Source organism: Alternaria alternata (assembly GCF_001642055.1).
Source record: "Alternaria alternata strain SRC1lrK2f unplaced genomic scaffold CC77scaffold_9, whole genome shotgun sequence".
NCBI lineage: Eukaryota > Fungi > Ascomycota > Dothideomycetes > Pleosporales > Pleosporaceae > Alternaria > Alternaria alternata.
This window is the reverse complement of record NW_017306198.1, coordinates 388,759-403,915: the sequence shown is the minus strand read 5'-3', so window position 1 is coordinate 403,915 and position 15,157 is coordinate 388,759. Positions and strand designations below refer to the sequence as shown.

The following is a 15,157-nucleotide window of genomic DNA, read 5'->3' as shown; positions in this document are numbered from 1 at the left end:
GAAGGGCCCACTTGCTGATGCTGCAGACATACTCCAAGTCTTCCAGCATACCCACGACCAGCATTCGGGTCGTCGGCGAGTCGACCTCAGGCTGAAGTCAAGTGTTCTTTCCAAGAACAGGAATAGTTTTATGCGTGTTGCTGATAAAGTCTACTGTTTACTGGTCGGCCATGTGATGAATGGTAGCCCATTCTCTCTAGCTGGTTGTGGCTGCCTGCACCAACAGCCGATCACGATGGGATCTGCAGACAGTGAGCTCAAATTTCCTCCCAATGGTGCGGATTATCGAAGAGAGCAACAGTATCGGCCGTACGCTGACCCCGGAGTTGCGTGGCCATGCGTCTGGAGATGCATTGCGGCATGATACTGGAACTGGTCAAGCTTTTCCAAGCTTAGCTTGTAAACGTTTACCTTCTTACATAGGCTACCACAATGAAGTACAACACTGATCGACATACAGACTTGCCGCCTGGAGGCAAGTCATCAGCTAAAGGGCAAAGAGAAAATGGTGTACCATGCTCCGAAGAGTATTGTTCGAGCTAGAGATGTAGTGTCTAAGCGATGCAACGCCACAGAAGGCTGGTTGGTGGACATTCTCTTCGGACTTCGTGTATCCGAAGCGATAGATGGTGAAGCACTAGATCCAAGCTTCCTGAGTATTCGCTATGTGTCCTGCTTTCCCAGCTAAATCTCCGCTCTTCGTACTCTAGTTAGAGCATTATGAACGGACGAAACTAAGAAAGTCTACTGGAGATTAGCAAATGAAGGGCAAGAAAGCCAGATAGATTCAGTATCTTCGAGGGACTTAATGCTGTGCCAGAAGACATGTCGCAGGCCAAATCCGGTATTTGAGCGCGTCGTTAACTATCATGGACTTGAATGATACTAGTTAGCGCCACAAACGAAGTCTGGGAAGCTTTCCCCGCCTGAAACCTCCTTAGGCCAACCGACTTGACGTTTCTAGCAGTAGCATAATGCGGTGCAACCGTAGTCAGCATCAATATAGCCTAAACTCCACGCACCGCAGAAGGCGCGGGCCGCCCCCAAGACTTGGCTATCGACGGGTACAACCGCTCGTGACCATTGCTGATGGTACTTCAATGCCTGAATACCGGAATCTGGAAAAGCGAGGTGTGCTGATCAAGATGGACGCAATTAAAAGGTGCATTAGCGCAAGGCGGCTCACGAGGAAACAAGCCGTCCAGTGGGTGTCAGCTTATATCCGATCAAGACTAGTATACGCACATTAGCGGGCTCCTGGGCTGATGGCATGTTGTTAATGCTTCAAAGTTAAGCAAACTCTGATCGAAGTTCGAGAAGTCAATGAAGGGGCGAGTGATGGCCTACGCTCGATTGTCGGACGACGCCTCGATAGAGAGTCCATACGAGAAAGCAGAACCATCTGAGTCACTGCTTCAGAACTCCGCTAGGTACTTTTCGTACAAGAACCTGTTCGGTGCTTCTCTTGTTCTGTGGATAGCAACGTTAGCCACGCTTGCTTGGGTGCTGGGTCAGAAGCCCTCGACCTACGGGAACCATGCTACAAATTCATTGCCATTTCCTCCAGGTATGCATCAAAGATGCAGGAAAAAATCATTGCACGCTTTGCTGATAAAGGGATCTAGTGCCGTCCCGCATGATCACTTTCGATCCAAACCCAAGATTTCACTATACAGCCAAAGATGCAGGAGAGTCCGCGTGGTCGGCTCTGATGCCCAGTATTATTCCCATGGCATGAACATCAGTGGAAAGACTGACAAGGAACTCATAGATGACGGAGGTATCATCTCTATAGCTAGTCCCCAAAGGTACCAGCTACCCGTGAGCTACAAGGATCGAAACGTCTCCGGCGCGGAAGTATATTCGATGTCCATGTTCCACCAGCTGCACTGCCTGGTCAGTTCCGCGCAGTAACAACAACGTCTATTCGCTGACACTGGAAGAACTCGATTCGTGTGCGGCTCGGAATATTGGAAGGCTTCATCAACGAGACTGTTGGCAACATACAAAGAAGGGATGTCTTTGCGCCGGAATCGCATGTGAACCACTGCTTTGACTACCTTCGCCAGGTAAGATTGTCCGCCTCTTCATGCACCAAGCGAGTGTTAGGGTGCTAACACAACGTCCAAAGGCTGTCATGTGCGCAGGAGATCTGTCTTTGGAGCACTCCGTTGTTCCAGATGAGTTCGGTTTCAACGGTTGGGGAACATCGCACCAATGTGCGGGTTGGGATGCGATGTGGGATATTGCGGTGCAACATCGATACGATCAGGGTATTAGGCAAGAAGCTGAAAGGAATAGATAGAGCAAATACATGCAGTTCCGAGTTTCAGTATCATGAACAGGAGTATTCCAAGGCTGCGTCATTGCTGGTAGATGAGGTCGGTAAGATTGAGTCCGGAAATTGCTGTCATCTGCGCTTTCTCCTTTTCGTGTGGGGTCCAATCTGTCTGCACACGCAACGTAGTCCAGGATGCAAGGCTCAGAGTTACCAATGACATTGAGTTTCGGTAGTATTTCGAACAGACAAAGCTTCTCGACCCTCAGTGTCAACCGGCGTTGCAGGGAACGGACATGAGCAGCGGAAACTGGAAGACATGAGTGATCCAATGAAGCGTGAATACCAAGCTGCGCGATCGACCCCAATGCGATTTCTTGTGAAACGCACCATCTCTGGCAAGTTGATCTTCGTCTTGGTGAATTGGTTCCAAGGCTACCGTTACGTTCGGGACGGGGCGGCCACGCAACGGCGGCGCCGCAACCTCAGAACTTGACGAGAGGTCTCGATGGTTGCTAGTAATGACGCCAACAGAAGTCGCTCGTGAGAACAGGTATTCTTATCGATATGTTACCGGCCAGCGTCGTATGGCGACGAATGAGAGTGGCGAGAAGTGAGGAGGCGAAACCCGCAGAGCCGCGGTGTGGCTGGGGGCAGCCAAAAATAGCTCACCAGCCTCCTCTTGTCCCACGCCGGGCCCGCCGACTTGCGCAACACCCAGCCTTCTGACAGCTACCGCCATCTCGGTCGGCTGGGTGACCCTGCGTCCTGGCTCGTGCTACTGGCTCATTGCCCGTTGCGGTGGGTCCAAGGGGCTTTGTAGGGCTGGATGACGGAGGGCTGGCATGTGGATTGTTTGCGGCCGGCGTACGTAGGCTTGTGGATTCGGATTTGGAGAAGGCTAGAAGACGCTGGCGGCAGATGTAATTATGGCCAGAGGCGCAGAGGATATAAACACGGCTGTGGTACGCTCAACCAAAGTATCATTCAACAAGCATCTCATCTAGTCTACCATCGAAGTCTATCCTCACATCCTTCAACCTTAATCTATACACACTACAACAAGTACTCTCCATTCCCACAGCCAAGATGCAGTTCTCCATTATCTCCATCGTCGCCGCGCTCGCCGCCACTGCTACTGCCACCTACGTTCCTACCAACGGAACTGCCACCTCTGGTGCTTACTACCCCACTGGTACCGGTGCTGCTGCCCCTACCGGAGCCAGGCCAACCTCAACCCTCCCCTTCACTGGTGGAGCCGCAAACATTGGCAGCTCAGCCCTTGGTCTCATCGTAGCTGGTGGTGTCGCCATCGTAAGTTTACTCGACTATTAGAATCATACCAAAACAATGTACTAATCAAACTCTAGATGCTATAAACGCAACAAGGACGCTGCTTCGCTTCGATCTATAACTTCTTCTTCAATCACTATTCATTAATTCGGATTCAACATTGGCGCAAATGGTCACGGCGTTACTACGGAAACAAGGGTCTCGGGATGAGATAATCAGCATCACTGGCGCAACATAGAATTGGCGTACAGACACAAACGTGTGGAGGCATAGACTAGACTTGTGTATAGCAGAGAGCATGACCTGGGTATGGTCGAGTGTCAATAGTCTACGAAGAGATGAGCCGAGAGATGGACAGAATAGCCTAAGTGGCCGAATGAAAACAAGCATTTTCAAACATCTTTTGCAATTGCTTTGACCTGCATATGTGAAGGAAGGCCTTTCCTAGCTATGACATTGGGTGGTGACAGGGTGTGTAGAGTGGGGCTCTTAGACTTCTAGTTCAGGATGGCGTGAATGACGCGCGACGCGACTCCCGCGATCTGCAACTTTGGAACTTTACAAGCACACCAGTCACTTCTCCAACCCTGCGACGCTACGACTCCAATGGCCAAATCGGACGACATCTTGCTCAAGGGCGAGCCTTTGTACGTCTGCTACCTTCACCTCAGATGCAAATGCTAACAGTAACAGTGAGGATGCGTCGCCAGCACCATCTCGAGACGCTTCGGCATACAACCCACTACATGACTTTGTACTACCACCGGGTACCGAGCGACACTACTCACAACAGTTCGCCGACATGTACTTCTTACGGCTACAGCAACTGAAGAAGACGGTGAAGCAAAGGGCCGAGGATGCATGGCACGATTTCGAGGTATGCAACGGGATGCTGCTGGAATGCGAAAGCTCGTTATGCAGGACGGAATGATACTGACTCTGGGCAAGCTAGGTGGACAGACGGCGTCGTTTGTCGAGCGTGTGCTGGATGTGCGACAAGGCGAGCTTTGCTGGGTAGTGGGGACGGTATACATGGAAATGGCAGAGAAGCCCAATGTGTTGAACGACATTGAAAAAGATGTACGCTTCTCTCCCCACAAACACAAAGGATAGACTCTAACACTCGACAGCACTGGATAGCGGACCCTCCCCAGCGCGACACCTACGTATCTTCCACCGGCGCCGATGAGATGATGCTCGAAGACGAATCCGGTCGTCTACGCGTTACTGGCGAGCCTTTGCGCCAACATTTTGTCACCGGATGCATACTGGCGGCACTGGGCACCGAAGAAGCAGACGGCACATTCATGGTCATTGCAACCCAATGCGCAGATCTACCGAGACAACCGCCACGATGGGAACGTGACGATGTAGTGCTATCAAAGGAGAAGAAGAAGGCACCAAAGCGCGAGAGAGCTGGAAAACTTGCCATCGTCTCTGGTCTTGAGCTGACAGGTGCAGACGATGATGAGGTCTCGCTGGACCTGCTGGTGGAATACCTGACTGGCGAAGCTGCGGACCCAGCAACCCAAGCCGAATCTTCCAAGATAACACGACTTGTTATAGCTGGTGGTTCACTCGCAAAGGGATCTCCAATTCTGTCGCGAGAAGACTTTGCTGCGAAGAAGAGTGCAGCGAGACACTACGGATACGACGCTTCGTCTTATAACGCAGCACCTACTACACGCCTCGATGAGTTCCTCTGCGAAATCCTTCCCTCGCTCCCCATCACCATGCTGCCTGGTGCATCGGACCCCTCAAATGTCGCTCTGCCACAACAACCTCTCCACCCCGCTCTGTTCCCCAAGACACGCCTCTACGCCGAACCGCCGATAGAAACTAATACAACCCTGAACGGCTTTGACGCAGTGACAAACCCTTGGTTAGGCGATATCGACGGGTACCGCGTGCTAGGCACAGGTGGCCAGACAGTCAAGGACCTACTCAAATACGTCAACCGTGTCAAATCGATAGACGCCATGGAGATGATGTTGCGCTGGCGTTGCGTAGCACCCACAGCTCCAGACACACTGTGGTGCTACCCATTCCAGGACGACGACCCATTGATGTTGAAAGAGTGTCCGCACATGTACATTGCTGGCTGCCAAAAAAAGTTTGAGAAGAAGGTCATTGAAGGTCCTGCGGGACAAAAAGTATTACTCATCAGCGTACCCAAGTTTAGAACTTCGGGCAAGATTGTGCTGGTTGATATGGAGAGCTGGGACGTGGAAGTCGTCAGATTGGGGGCCAAAGGAGAAAAAGCTACGAAACAACGAATCGTGGTGAGTGGAGAGGACATGATGGAGGAGTAAGTTGCGGAAGCTGTGCAATTGATACCCGATCTGTTGACAACATGGCGATGCAAACAATGAAATGACATATACCTACACCATGGCTTTCTCGTTCAATTCCTTCATAACGTGCAACAGCCAATTACGTTTTTGACGTATATCGGAAATAAATCAGGTGCATTAGTCTCCACCTGCAGAAGAGGCACGGGAAGTGGGTACCGTACCATCGTCATAAATGCTTGGGTCTTGGACGATGTCATTCGGCAAAGCTTAATAGCGGGAATACCTGCTTCGCCAAAACGCATACTCGTACGATGATCAGCAACGTTTGAAACAGGGGGTCCTTTTGTCGTGATGTCAACACCACATGATTAGCAAAAATAGCTTATTGACGCGTCTTTCTGATGTAACGTGTATGCAGATGTTGAAGTGCGTGTGTGTGTGTGTGTGTGTGTGTGTGTGTGTGTGTGGAGTAATAAGTGGATTCAACGACGTTTGACGGAACTGTACACATCAAAGAAAAATAATGTGTAAAATGCGATATTGGTATTCTGCGCAAAGTGGTATCTAGAGTATCAACACCCAATTTCAATGTATCCTGCGAACGCCGTCGCCAATGTACAGAAACTCCCTTCGTCTTTGCAACCTAGTGATATGTGTGATATTGTACAAGCGGGACATGAATAAATAAAAGGGGAATCTAAGTCTCCTAGGCCTTGAAGTTGGCCGTGGTCCATTCTTCGTACTCTTTTTTCAGTTCTCGTTGGACCCAGGGAATGGTGATGGCGGTCCAGATACCGGCCCAGAGGAAGGGCAGAACCCAGCCGACCTGTGCTGTGTTAGTCTTGATAATATGGAAGAAGTACGATTTGGACATACAACGTAGGCAGCGTCGCGCTGAATAGTGAAAATGATGGCAGTAGCAACTACAGCGCAGATAATGGCGCCAATGGCCCAGAAGAGTGTCAAGCGGTGCAGCATCATGCGGAAGCCCTTGCTGGCCTGGTATCGGAGATTCAATCGCTGACGGAACTCAGTGCCACCAGATCCGTCAACAGCGCAAATGTCTTCAATGTATGCATAGATGCCGGGTCGGAGCGGTGCGCCCTGGGGTAGCGAAGAGATACGGCAGGGTGCAGGCACGTTCATATACCGCAGGATGTCGACGAGAAGGAGCTCGCAACCAATGGCGAACATCATGGTCGGCGCGGGCATGGCAAGGACGCGAATTGGCGGGTCGTGGGGACATGTACCACTGCACTTTGTTAGCTGAGCTTTGTTGGGACGGACGGAGAACCTACGCAATAAGCTCAATCATGACGAAGAACCAGCCGACGGACAGGTTCCAGTGGAACCAGTCGAGATACCATCTCTGCGCGCCGATGACCCTGCAACTGGAGCCCTTCTTCCATAACCTGTGGAAGCGGATGAAGTATTCGACAATCGACACGGTTCCAAGCAAAGCGGTACTGATACTGAAGACGGCGTTGGCAGACAATTGGTCACGCGTCAGGCCATACCACATGCCAAAGTAGAGGCCGATGGGCATGAAGACGCAGTCGAGGATGATGAGGGTCCAGAACCAGAAGATGGACTTCTTGCGGGTGCGCAGCGTGTACTTGAGCGGCGGCGGGCGGGTGAAGTCGGGGTCATCGTAGGTGACCTGGGTGTGGGGAAACTGGGCGTGGGGATTTGGCGACGGGACGCGGCTTGGTTGTGCGCTGGGGTTGAGGCTGGCGTCGTTGTTGACGGGCGTGGTGCTGCGCGGCTGTCTTTCGTCGTCGCTGGCGCCGTCGACGTGCATGCTGGGTACGGGCAGCGTGTCGGCCTGTCCTGCAGTCGTCGGTCGAGATGCATCAGCCTGAGGCGTCAGCGGCCTCAAGGGCTCCGTCGAAGATTGCTGCGTAGCCATTGTGTGGAGCGGTGGCACGATGGGGTGCCCAGGAGAAAAGTACGGGAGCGGCGGGAAACAAGAAGAGTCGGTCGCGTCTTGTCCGGATGCCAACGGGTGAGATTGTGTCTTGACACTGTCGGCGTATCTTGGGGGAATGGCCGTATCATGGGGGAAAGGGTCTGTTAGAATCCGTCAGCACCGTGCAGGCCGTGAATCTGCCTATGATGTCACGCCTGGGGCCTCGTTTGGTGCTTCCAAGGTCGCGCTTTCCCTGGGCGGATCTGGCGCATGCTTGGGATGCTCGGCTGACGCATCTCCGTCCTCTAACCTCGCCACCGGGCACATGCTCCAATCCCTCCATGCACTGTGCAGTCAGTGTGGATATGTGAATCGATATTACTGATGGGCTCCTTACGCGGCCTCTTCCTGTATTCTTTCGTGCTCCTCGCTTCCTGTGCTGTCACCAGTAGAGGCGGCCATGCCACTCAACACCCCCTGCCCGATGCGCAAGCCGCTCGTAACGGAACTCTAATTTCCCAGAAGCTGTTCTGGGAACTCGAAGAACTCGCGCGCATTGTCGATATATCCTACTGTGTAGGCACCGCCGGTCTGGGCATCCAGAAGCCCTTCAGGTGCGCCAGCCGCTGCGGAGACCGCGACTTTGAGACTTTCGAGTTGGTTACAGTAAGTGGCTGCATCCAGCAACACATCGCACAAGGTGCATGAGGTGCTGATATGTCCAGGCATGGAACACTGGCCCTTTTCTATCTGACTCCTGCGGCTACATCGCTCTGTCGCATTCACCTACCAACCCGCGTCTGATCCTTGCCTTTCGCGGCACCTATTCGGTTGCCAATACCATCGCCGACCTCTCTACCATACCGCAAGAATACGTGCCATACCCAGGCGACGATGATGATGGTACCTCGGACTTCATCGCCCCGAGTCTAGACGTAGACGACGATGCGCCACCCGCCGAGCCGCCCAAATGCGACAACTGTACTGTACATACCGGCTTCTATTCCTCATGGCTCAACACCCGTAAGGTCGTCCTGCCACATGTATCCAAGGCTCTGGACAAGTATCCCCATTACAAGCTGGTCTTGGTGGGACACTCGTTGGGCGGTGCCATTTCGACCCTCGCCGGGTTGGACTTCAAGGCTCGTGGATGGGACCCCCATGTGACAACCTTTGGCGAGCCTAGACTAGGCAACAAGGAGTTCAACAAGTACGTGGATGAGCGCTTCGCCATCACTTCGGATCACGACAACAACAAACTTCACCGTGTCACCCATGTCGGCGACCCTGTTCCTCTGCTACCACTGTCTGAATGGGGCTTCAGTATGCACAGTGAAGAGATCTTTATATCCGAGTCAAGTCTACCTTTCTCAGTTGCCGACATCCACTACTGCGACGGTGACGAAGACCCGCACTGCATTGCTGGGAGCGACCAAGACAAGTCTGCCTGGGGTGTACCCACTCGCTTCAAGTTTTGGCAGCTCTTCTTCGCCCATCGCGATTACTTCTGGCGATTGGGTTTGTGTTTGCCAGGTGGTGACCCACGAGACTGGTACGACAAGTATCCTGGGCATAGCACAAATGACGGAGACGATGATGTGCCTGAAATTATTGAATTGTAATGACACTTGGTCTTTTGCCTGTAATGTTTTAAATCGTAATTCGTACACCAAGCCCTTTTATATGCTTCTCAATACTAAGACGTGTGACAACGCCGAGACCATCCTTACGCCGCGCCTGCAGACCATGTTACTTGAAGAGAAAAAGACCTTTTAGTGGGTGCCGTTTTGGCTGTGGGCCCTCCTCTTCGCGACAGCGCCAGCAAGCTCAGCGAGCACGGTCTCGGTGGTTTCCCAGTCGATGCACGCGTCGGTGATGGACATGCCGTACTCGAGACCAGCCTTGCCTTCCTTGGGTACCTTCTGAGTGCCAGCCTTGATGTTGCTCTCAATCATGACACCCATGATGGCCGTCTCTCCAGCCTCGATCTGCTCAGCAATTGCATGCGCAACCTTTGGCTGGTTCATGTGGTTCTTCTCCGAGTTGCCGTGGCTGCAGTCAATCATCAAGCGCGAGTTCATGCCCTTGGACTCGAGCTTCTCACGCGCCTCCTTGACGCTCTTCGCATCGTAATTTGTGCCCTTCTTTCCACCGCGAAGGATAATGAAGCAGTCATCGTTGCCAATGGTGCCGACAATGGCGACGACACCAGGCTTGGTGACGGAGAGGAAGTGGTGAGGGTGCTTTGCGGAGCCAATGGCGTCAATGGCGACATCGAGAGTGCCGTCTGTGCCGTTCTTGAAACCAACCGGGAAAGACAGACCTGAAGCAAGCTCACGGTGGAGCTGCGACTCTGTAGTCCTGGCGCCAATTGCGCCTACACTGAACATATCGGCCAAGAACTGGGGAGAAATGGTATCCAGCATCTCGCTCGCCAGGGGCATGCCCTTCTCAGTCAGATCAGCGAAGAGCTGTCTTGAGATGCGCAGGCCCTTGTTGATCTTGAAGCTGTTGTCGATATCCGGGTCATTGATGAGACCCTTCCAGCCTACAGTTGTACGAGGCTTCTCCAGGTAGGAACGCATGACGATGAGGAGATCATCCTGGTACTTCTCCTTGAGCTTCATCAACCGGTCGCAGTATTCGAGGGCAGCGGCAGGGTCGTGGATGGAGCACGGGCCGATGACGACGAGCAACCGCTTCTGTGCATCTTTGCCTTGGACAATTTCCACAGCTTCGTCACGCGCCTTGAGGACTGTGTCTCTTGACTTGGCCGTCTGGGGGATTTCACTCTGGAGGAGGTCGGGAGGTGTGAGGGGGTTGTAGCCCTTGATGCGCCAATCTTCCGAGTTGTGCGGGTCGCCGACAGCTTTGTTCTCGATGTGGAACTGCGACGACGTGTTAGAGTGTGCGACTGGTGGCGGCAATGGATGTTGGTGTACATACAGACATAGTTCAAGAGAAGACGCAGGAAAGATTAGGAGGATCTGGGTATATGGAAGGAAATCAGAGACAAAAACTCTGAAAAGGACAGCGACTGTGGTTTTATTTGCTCTTCTTCTCCTCGCAGACGACCAAGACCTTTATGAGTCGAATGTTTTCTGGTATGACGGCGGAGTCGGAGGCGCCCTCATTGGTCAATGAGCGGGGCATTCGCGCCGATTTTTAGGTGGCGCGGGGTCGAGCCTCAATCATCATCGCCGGTCCGGCCACGCCCTGGCGCACAAGGATGTCCTCGAGAGAGAGTCATTCGGCCCTATATTGGAAGCTGGTTGCAATGCTCCGCGAAGCTCGAGACGGGTTTCATTATACGGCCTTTGGGCGTGTTCAAATGCAAAAGTAGAGATATCTAACATAGACAGATATGACGTCATGGAGAGCTCCGTGAAGCTATGTATCAATACAGCGCATTTCGGAGTACAATGATGAGTACCAACGGACATGTACATCTTTTCAGAATTCGTTGGAGATTTTTCTGATGGTCAGACTGAGTTTTACGAACAGTCGCTCTGGTGCTATCATGAGAGCCGCATGTGGATGTTGCACCCTACATAACAAGCAACATTCAACAAAAGGAAGTTAACAGCTGTGGGTAGTGGTAAGAAAACGACGTATAACTTTAGAGATCCTTTTAAGGCTTTTACATGTACTACATCCAGCTTTCGTGATTGCACTGGAGCGGTCAACTAGGCTTTAATAAGTGTGCCGTCATTGCTCTCCACCGACATCATACGTCACAGCCATGCCATACCGAAGGAGCCGTTGCGCGCCAGTCTGAAGCTAATACATAATCTCGAACTCTGCACTGCACTGTAAGAAAAAAAAACACTACTCACGTTCAACTTTTGCTCGATCACAGTTCATCATGGGCAGCCTAGACTATAGATCTCTCCAAAGCATCCCGATCAGCTACGCGACATGCTCGCTCGGATCGCCATCAAACCCTCCGCCTCTCCTCGACCGCTTACATGCTATATCCACCGCAGGTTTTACCGCCGTCGAGCTTTCTTTCCCAGACATCCTCTCCTACGGCCAGACACTACTCGGCCATGAAGTCGAACCGTCCAATTATGACGAGCTATGCAAAGTAGCAGGCGAGATTAAAAAGGAGTGCGACAAAAGAAGCCTTGGAATTATGATGTTGCAGCCATTTGCCAATTACGAAGGCTGGCCTGAAGGCTCCGATGGCCGCAAAGACGCCATGGACCGGGCTCGCGGCTGGATCCGCATCATGCAGGCGTGTGGGACAGATTTGCTGCAAGTCGGATCGACGGATTCACCCCTCGAGAAACTAGACAGGAGTAAGATGGTGTCTGACCTCCAGGTTCTCTGCGACATGCTCAAGGAGCACAACTTCCGACTAGCTTACGAGAACTGGTGTTGGTCGACACATGCACCTGACTGGAAAGACGTTTGGAGTATCGTTCAGCAGGTAGACCGTCCGAACATCGGTCTATGTCTTGATACCTTCCAGACTGCAGGTGGAGAATGGGGCGATCCTAGGACGGCTTCCGGTTTGCGAGAAGATGTATCCAAAGACGAGTTGGAAAAGCGGTTCCAAAAGAGCCTGGAAGAGCTGAGCTCCACCATTCCCAAGGACAAGATCTACCTTCTGCAGATCAGCGATGCCTATAAAGTCCCTCAGGCCTTCGATGCTGAGCGTGACGATGCAGGTCTGCTGCCTCGTGGACGATGGAGTCACGACTTCCGACCTCTACCTTACAACGGAGGATACCTACCGGTTGTTGATGTTGCGAGAGCAGTGCTCAAGACGGGATTCAGAGGCTGGTTCAGCTACGAGGTCTTTGACGGAGGTGCAGACGGCAAGGCTACGGACGTAGACATTGTGGCTTATGCGCATGCTGCGAAGAGTGTACAAGATAGGCTGCTGCAGGAATGTGCTGGTCACAAGGTTCCGGAAGCGATGGCAACAAGATAGGTAGCCGATGGATTTGGAAAAAATGAAATAATGTGACGAACTCGTGTTTCTACCGAATGCGAAGCTGTCGTCTTTGAGAGCAAGGACGAACTGATGATACAGTAAGGAAAGATACGAAGAGATTGGAGAATAAGAAAACTGTTTCGAGGACGACGTCTGTAACCTCTCCTCTATACTTGTCACTGAATATCTCACTCCAACGCACCCGTCGTAACAGCCGTCAAAACTGCCTCAGTCACCATGATCAAGACCACCGTTCGCGTAGCCGTCAACCTCGTGCGCGATCAACTAGTGCATCTTTAGTTAGCCACAAAACGCATCCTTAACATAGGATGTCATGTCCAGGATAAGGGCACCCAGAGTCACTAGTCTTCGGCTTGTCCTTCGTCTTGGTTACCAACATCGTTTTCGTTTCGCCGCAGTATATTCTCGGATAAGGATACGGACAATGCCTGTCCGGCACCATTATGCTTGTGATAACAGCAGGGTCAGTTTTGTGCGTCAATGTTTCGCAAGACGTGAGAGAAGTCTTGAGCGTAAGAAAATTCATCGTGGACGTCGGCTTCTTAGGGATCGATTTCGTAGAGGGGCCGGATATGCTTGGTACGGTCCCACCCTTCGTTTGTGAGCTCGGGTGCAAGGGTAGACCGAGAAGGCTATCGTAAGAAGATATATTGATTGGCTCCTTGGATGTGAAAGTTGGAGACGGAAATGCAGAGCTCGTGCATGAATACACTGAACTCCAGGTGAGTGACGTCGGGTCATGAGGAAGGACGGGCAAGCTAGGGTAGGCCGGCGGATATTGTGACATGAACATTGAGGAAGGAGATATGGAGCTCGGCATTGTGGAAGCTGCAGTCGATGGAGAATCGAAGGCGGTACTCGAACATGTTGATGTAATTGTCAGTGTCGGACGAAGAGAAGCTTCCCCACAGTCAAGTGTGGACACACTCGATTGAGTGGGTACACTCGGTGGAACGCTGGCGATGGGGTTCGAAGTCATCGAATCGACTGTTGTCACGAATGAGCTGGAAAGGATAGGCCACTGCCATGCGCTCTCCAGGGAAGCCGAAAGCAACCCGGTGAAAGCTGCTGTAGATGAAGAAGGCATCGGACCAGGTAGACCGGAGCCATACCGACTACCAGGAGTCCATATTGGAGTGATCGGGTCTTCGGTTCCTAGCCTTGAGTTGCTTTTCACGGTGGTATGGCAATGCTGTGTCGAAAGGCCATGTACTGCGAGCAACAGTGTCGCAAGAACAGCGACGCGCATTTTGTTTCCTCTAGAGGTAGTCAGATCGACGGCAGTAGGAGTCGGTTCTTGAAAATCCGCCAAATATAGACATGTTGCTCTTCCTTGGGAAGGATTATTGTGTCACTACGAGTTCCATCAATGCCCTAGACATGTGACTTCTTTGTCCTTGTTTGACGTAACGTAAAGACTGTCCTACATGGCTGCAAAGCTTGAAGCAAATGTGAAAGACAATGTCTTTGTGTGCTCTTTTCGGTTGATTCAAGCTTGAAAGTGCAGCACATCATTCGCTCATAGTAACATGAACACGGAGAGGCTCATTTCTGAGTTCTACCCTCAAGCGCCAGACCCTAATCTAGAGGTATACATAGAGTTTTATATCATGGAACCGACAGAACACATATATCGTATACTTTCAGTATAGAGTATAATGCATGGATGCTCAAGGGCAGAAGCAAGAAAAAAGGGCTCCATTACAAGGGTGGACCTCCACCGGCTTCCTCGATCCGTCCAGAAGAGTCTTGATCATTAGACAGCAAACATTGCGGGAAGATTTCAACCATTGAATAGGACGCCAATGAAGGAGCTGGTATCACATAGGCTCCAGTACTGCAAGCATTTGGCAACACCCAGACGATGTGACGGAGTAGGGCTGTGGGCATCCCAAAGGTGCCCGTCTTTCAAGATCAGCGAGTTGCTTACTTGGGTGGGATACCCCATTACAGTCCTGCATCGATGCGCTGTAGAACCTCATACCATGAAATATGGTGATTAAGAAGAGCGATCGTGATAGCAGTTGTGCCGTCCAGTTTGACCTCGGCAAAAGTGAAAAGACGGGAGAAGTGGATCTCATAGCCACCGCGTGAAGTATCTCACACGTTATCGTCGCAACACGAAACGCGATATTCTGAGAAGTCGCAGGTCTGTGAACAAAAGTAGAGTCTGAGGTTTCGACACTTCCTGCTTTCCCTTGGTGGACAATCTACGGCCCGCAAGCCGCTCCGTCTTCCCGAAATTTGCGTCCCCTCGACGGCACCCAAGCACCTTGAAGTAGTCGTCGCTTAGCATGCTCAGACACTGAGCCCGAGGAAGTATGTACAGCGCTATGCAGTCATCAAAAGAACGCTTCGATGGAGTAAGCTAGACCGCAAAATGACGGAACCGCGGGCCTGTTTCCAATCCACGGAATACG

General features: G+C 51.9%; 8 protein-coding genes across 8 annotated transcripts; 5 read left to right on the top strand and 3 right to left on the bottom strand.

The window, feature by feature from the left end:
• Positions 1–1,338: 1,338 nt before the first annotated feature.
• On the top strand, positions 1,339–2,305 carry CC77DRAFT_1060801 (hypothetical protein; the record flags this gene model as incomplete). The annotated part of the gene is made up of 5 exons (XM_018528361.1): positions 1,339–1,567; positions 1,626–1,718; positions 1,772–1,896; positions 1,944–2,069; positions 2,132–2,305. The coding sequence occupies 5 exons, from the start codon at positions 1,339–1,341 to the stop codon at positions 2,303–2,305; spliced, it is 747 nt and encodes a 248-aa protein (XP_018386524.1).
• A 1,062-nt stretch (positions 2,306–3,367) lies between these two features.
• On the top strand, positions 3,368–3,657 carry CC77DRAFT_1060800 (hypothetical protein; the record flags this gene model as incomplete). The annotated part of the gene is made up of 2 exons (XM_018528360.1): positions 3,368–3,592; positions 3,649–3,657. The coding sequence occupies 2 exons, from the start codon at positions 3,368–3,370 to the stop codon at positions 3,655–3,657; spliced, it is 234 nt and encodes a 77-aa protein (XP_018386523.1).
• A 520-nt stretch (positions 3,658–4,177) lies between these two features.
• Positions 4,178–5,883, top strand: CC77DRAFT_934995 (DNA polymerase subunit delta-2; the record flags this gene model as incomplete). The annotated part of the gene is made up of 4 exons (XM_018534413.1): positions 4,178–4,218; positions 4,265–4,448; positions 4,520–4,651; positions 4,702–5,883. 4 exons carry the CDS (start codon positions 4,178–4,180, stop codon positions 5,881–5,883), a joined length of 1,539 nt encoding a protein of 512 aa, XP_018386522.1.
• Positions 5,884–6,384: 501 nt separating this feature from the next.
• CC77DRAFT_1019891 (hypothetical protein) lies at positions 6,385–8,080 on the bottom strand. Its single transcript, XM_018524937.1, has 3 exons — positions 7,164–8,080; positions 6,742–7,117; positions 6,385–6,691 (listed from the first exon to the last, which is right to left on the bottom strand). Exons 1-3 carry the CDS (start codon positions 7,772–7,774, stop codon positions 6,572–6,574), a joined length of 1,107 nt encoding a protein of 368 aa, XP_018386521.1. The 5' UTR covers positions 7,775–8,080; the 3' UTR covers positions 6,385–6,571.
• Positions 8,081–8,158: 78 nt separating this feature from the next.
• On the top strand, positions 8,159–9,396 carry CC77DRAFT_1049696 (lipase precursor; the record flags this gene model as incomplete). Its single annotated transcript, XM_018527585.1, has 2 exons — positions 8,159–8,440; positions 8,500–9,396. The coding sequence occupies 2 exons, from the start codon at positions 8,159–8,161 to the stop codon at positions 9,394–9,396; spliced, it is 1,179 nt and encodes a 392-aa protein (XP_018386520.1).
• Positions 9,397–9,546: 150 nt separating this feature from the next.
• Positions 9,547–10,726, bottom strand: CC77DRAFT_1008297 (phospho-2-dehydro-3-deoxyheptonate aldolase; the record flags this gene model as incomplete). Its single annotated transcript, XM_018523529.1, has 2 exons — positions 9,547–10,662; positions 10,721–10,726. 2 exons carry the CDS (start codon positions 10,724–10,726, stop codon positions 9,547–9,549), a joined length of 1,122 nt encoding a protein of 373 aa, XP_018386519.1.
• Positions 10,727–11,431: 705 nt separating this feature from the next.
• CC77DRAFT_850991 (3-dehydroshikimate dehydratase) lies at positions 11,432–12,874 on the top strand. Its single transcript, XM_018533425.1, has one exon. It carries the CDS (start codon positions 11,640–11,642, stop codon positions 12,711–12,713), a length of 1,074 nt encoding a protein of 357 aa, XP_018386518.1. The 5' UTR covers positions 11,432–11,639; the 3' UTR covers positions 12,714–12,874.
• On the bottom strand, positions 12,826–14,221 carry CC77DRAFT_851140 (hypothetical protein). The gene has a single exon (XM_018533426.1). The coding sequence runs from the start codon at positions 13,984–13,986 to the stop codon at positions 13,036–13,038; it is 951 nt and encodes a 316-aa protein (XP_018386517.1). The 5' UTR covers positions 13,987–14,221; the 3' UTR covers positions 12,826–13,035.
• Between the last annotated feature and the right edge of the window lie 936 nt (positions 14,222–15,157).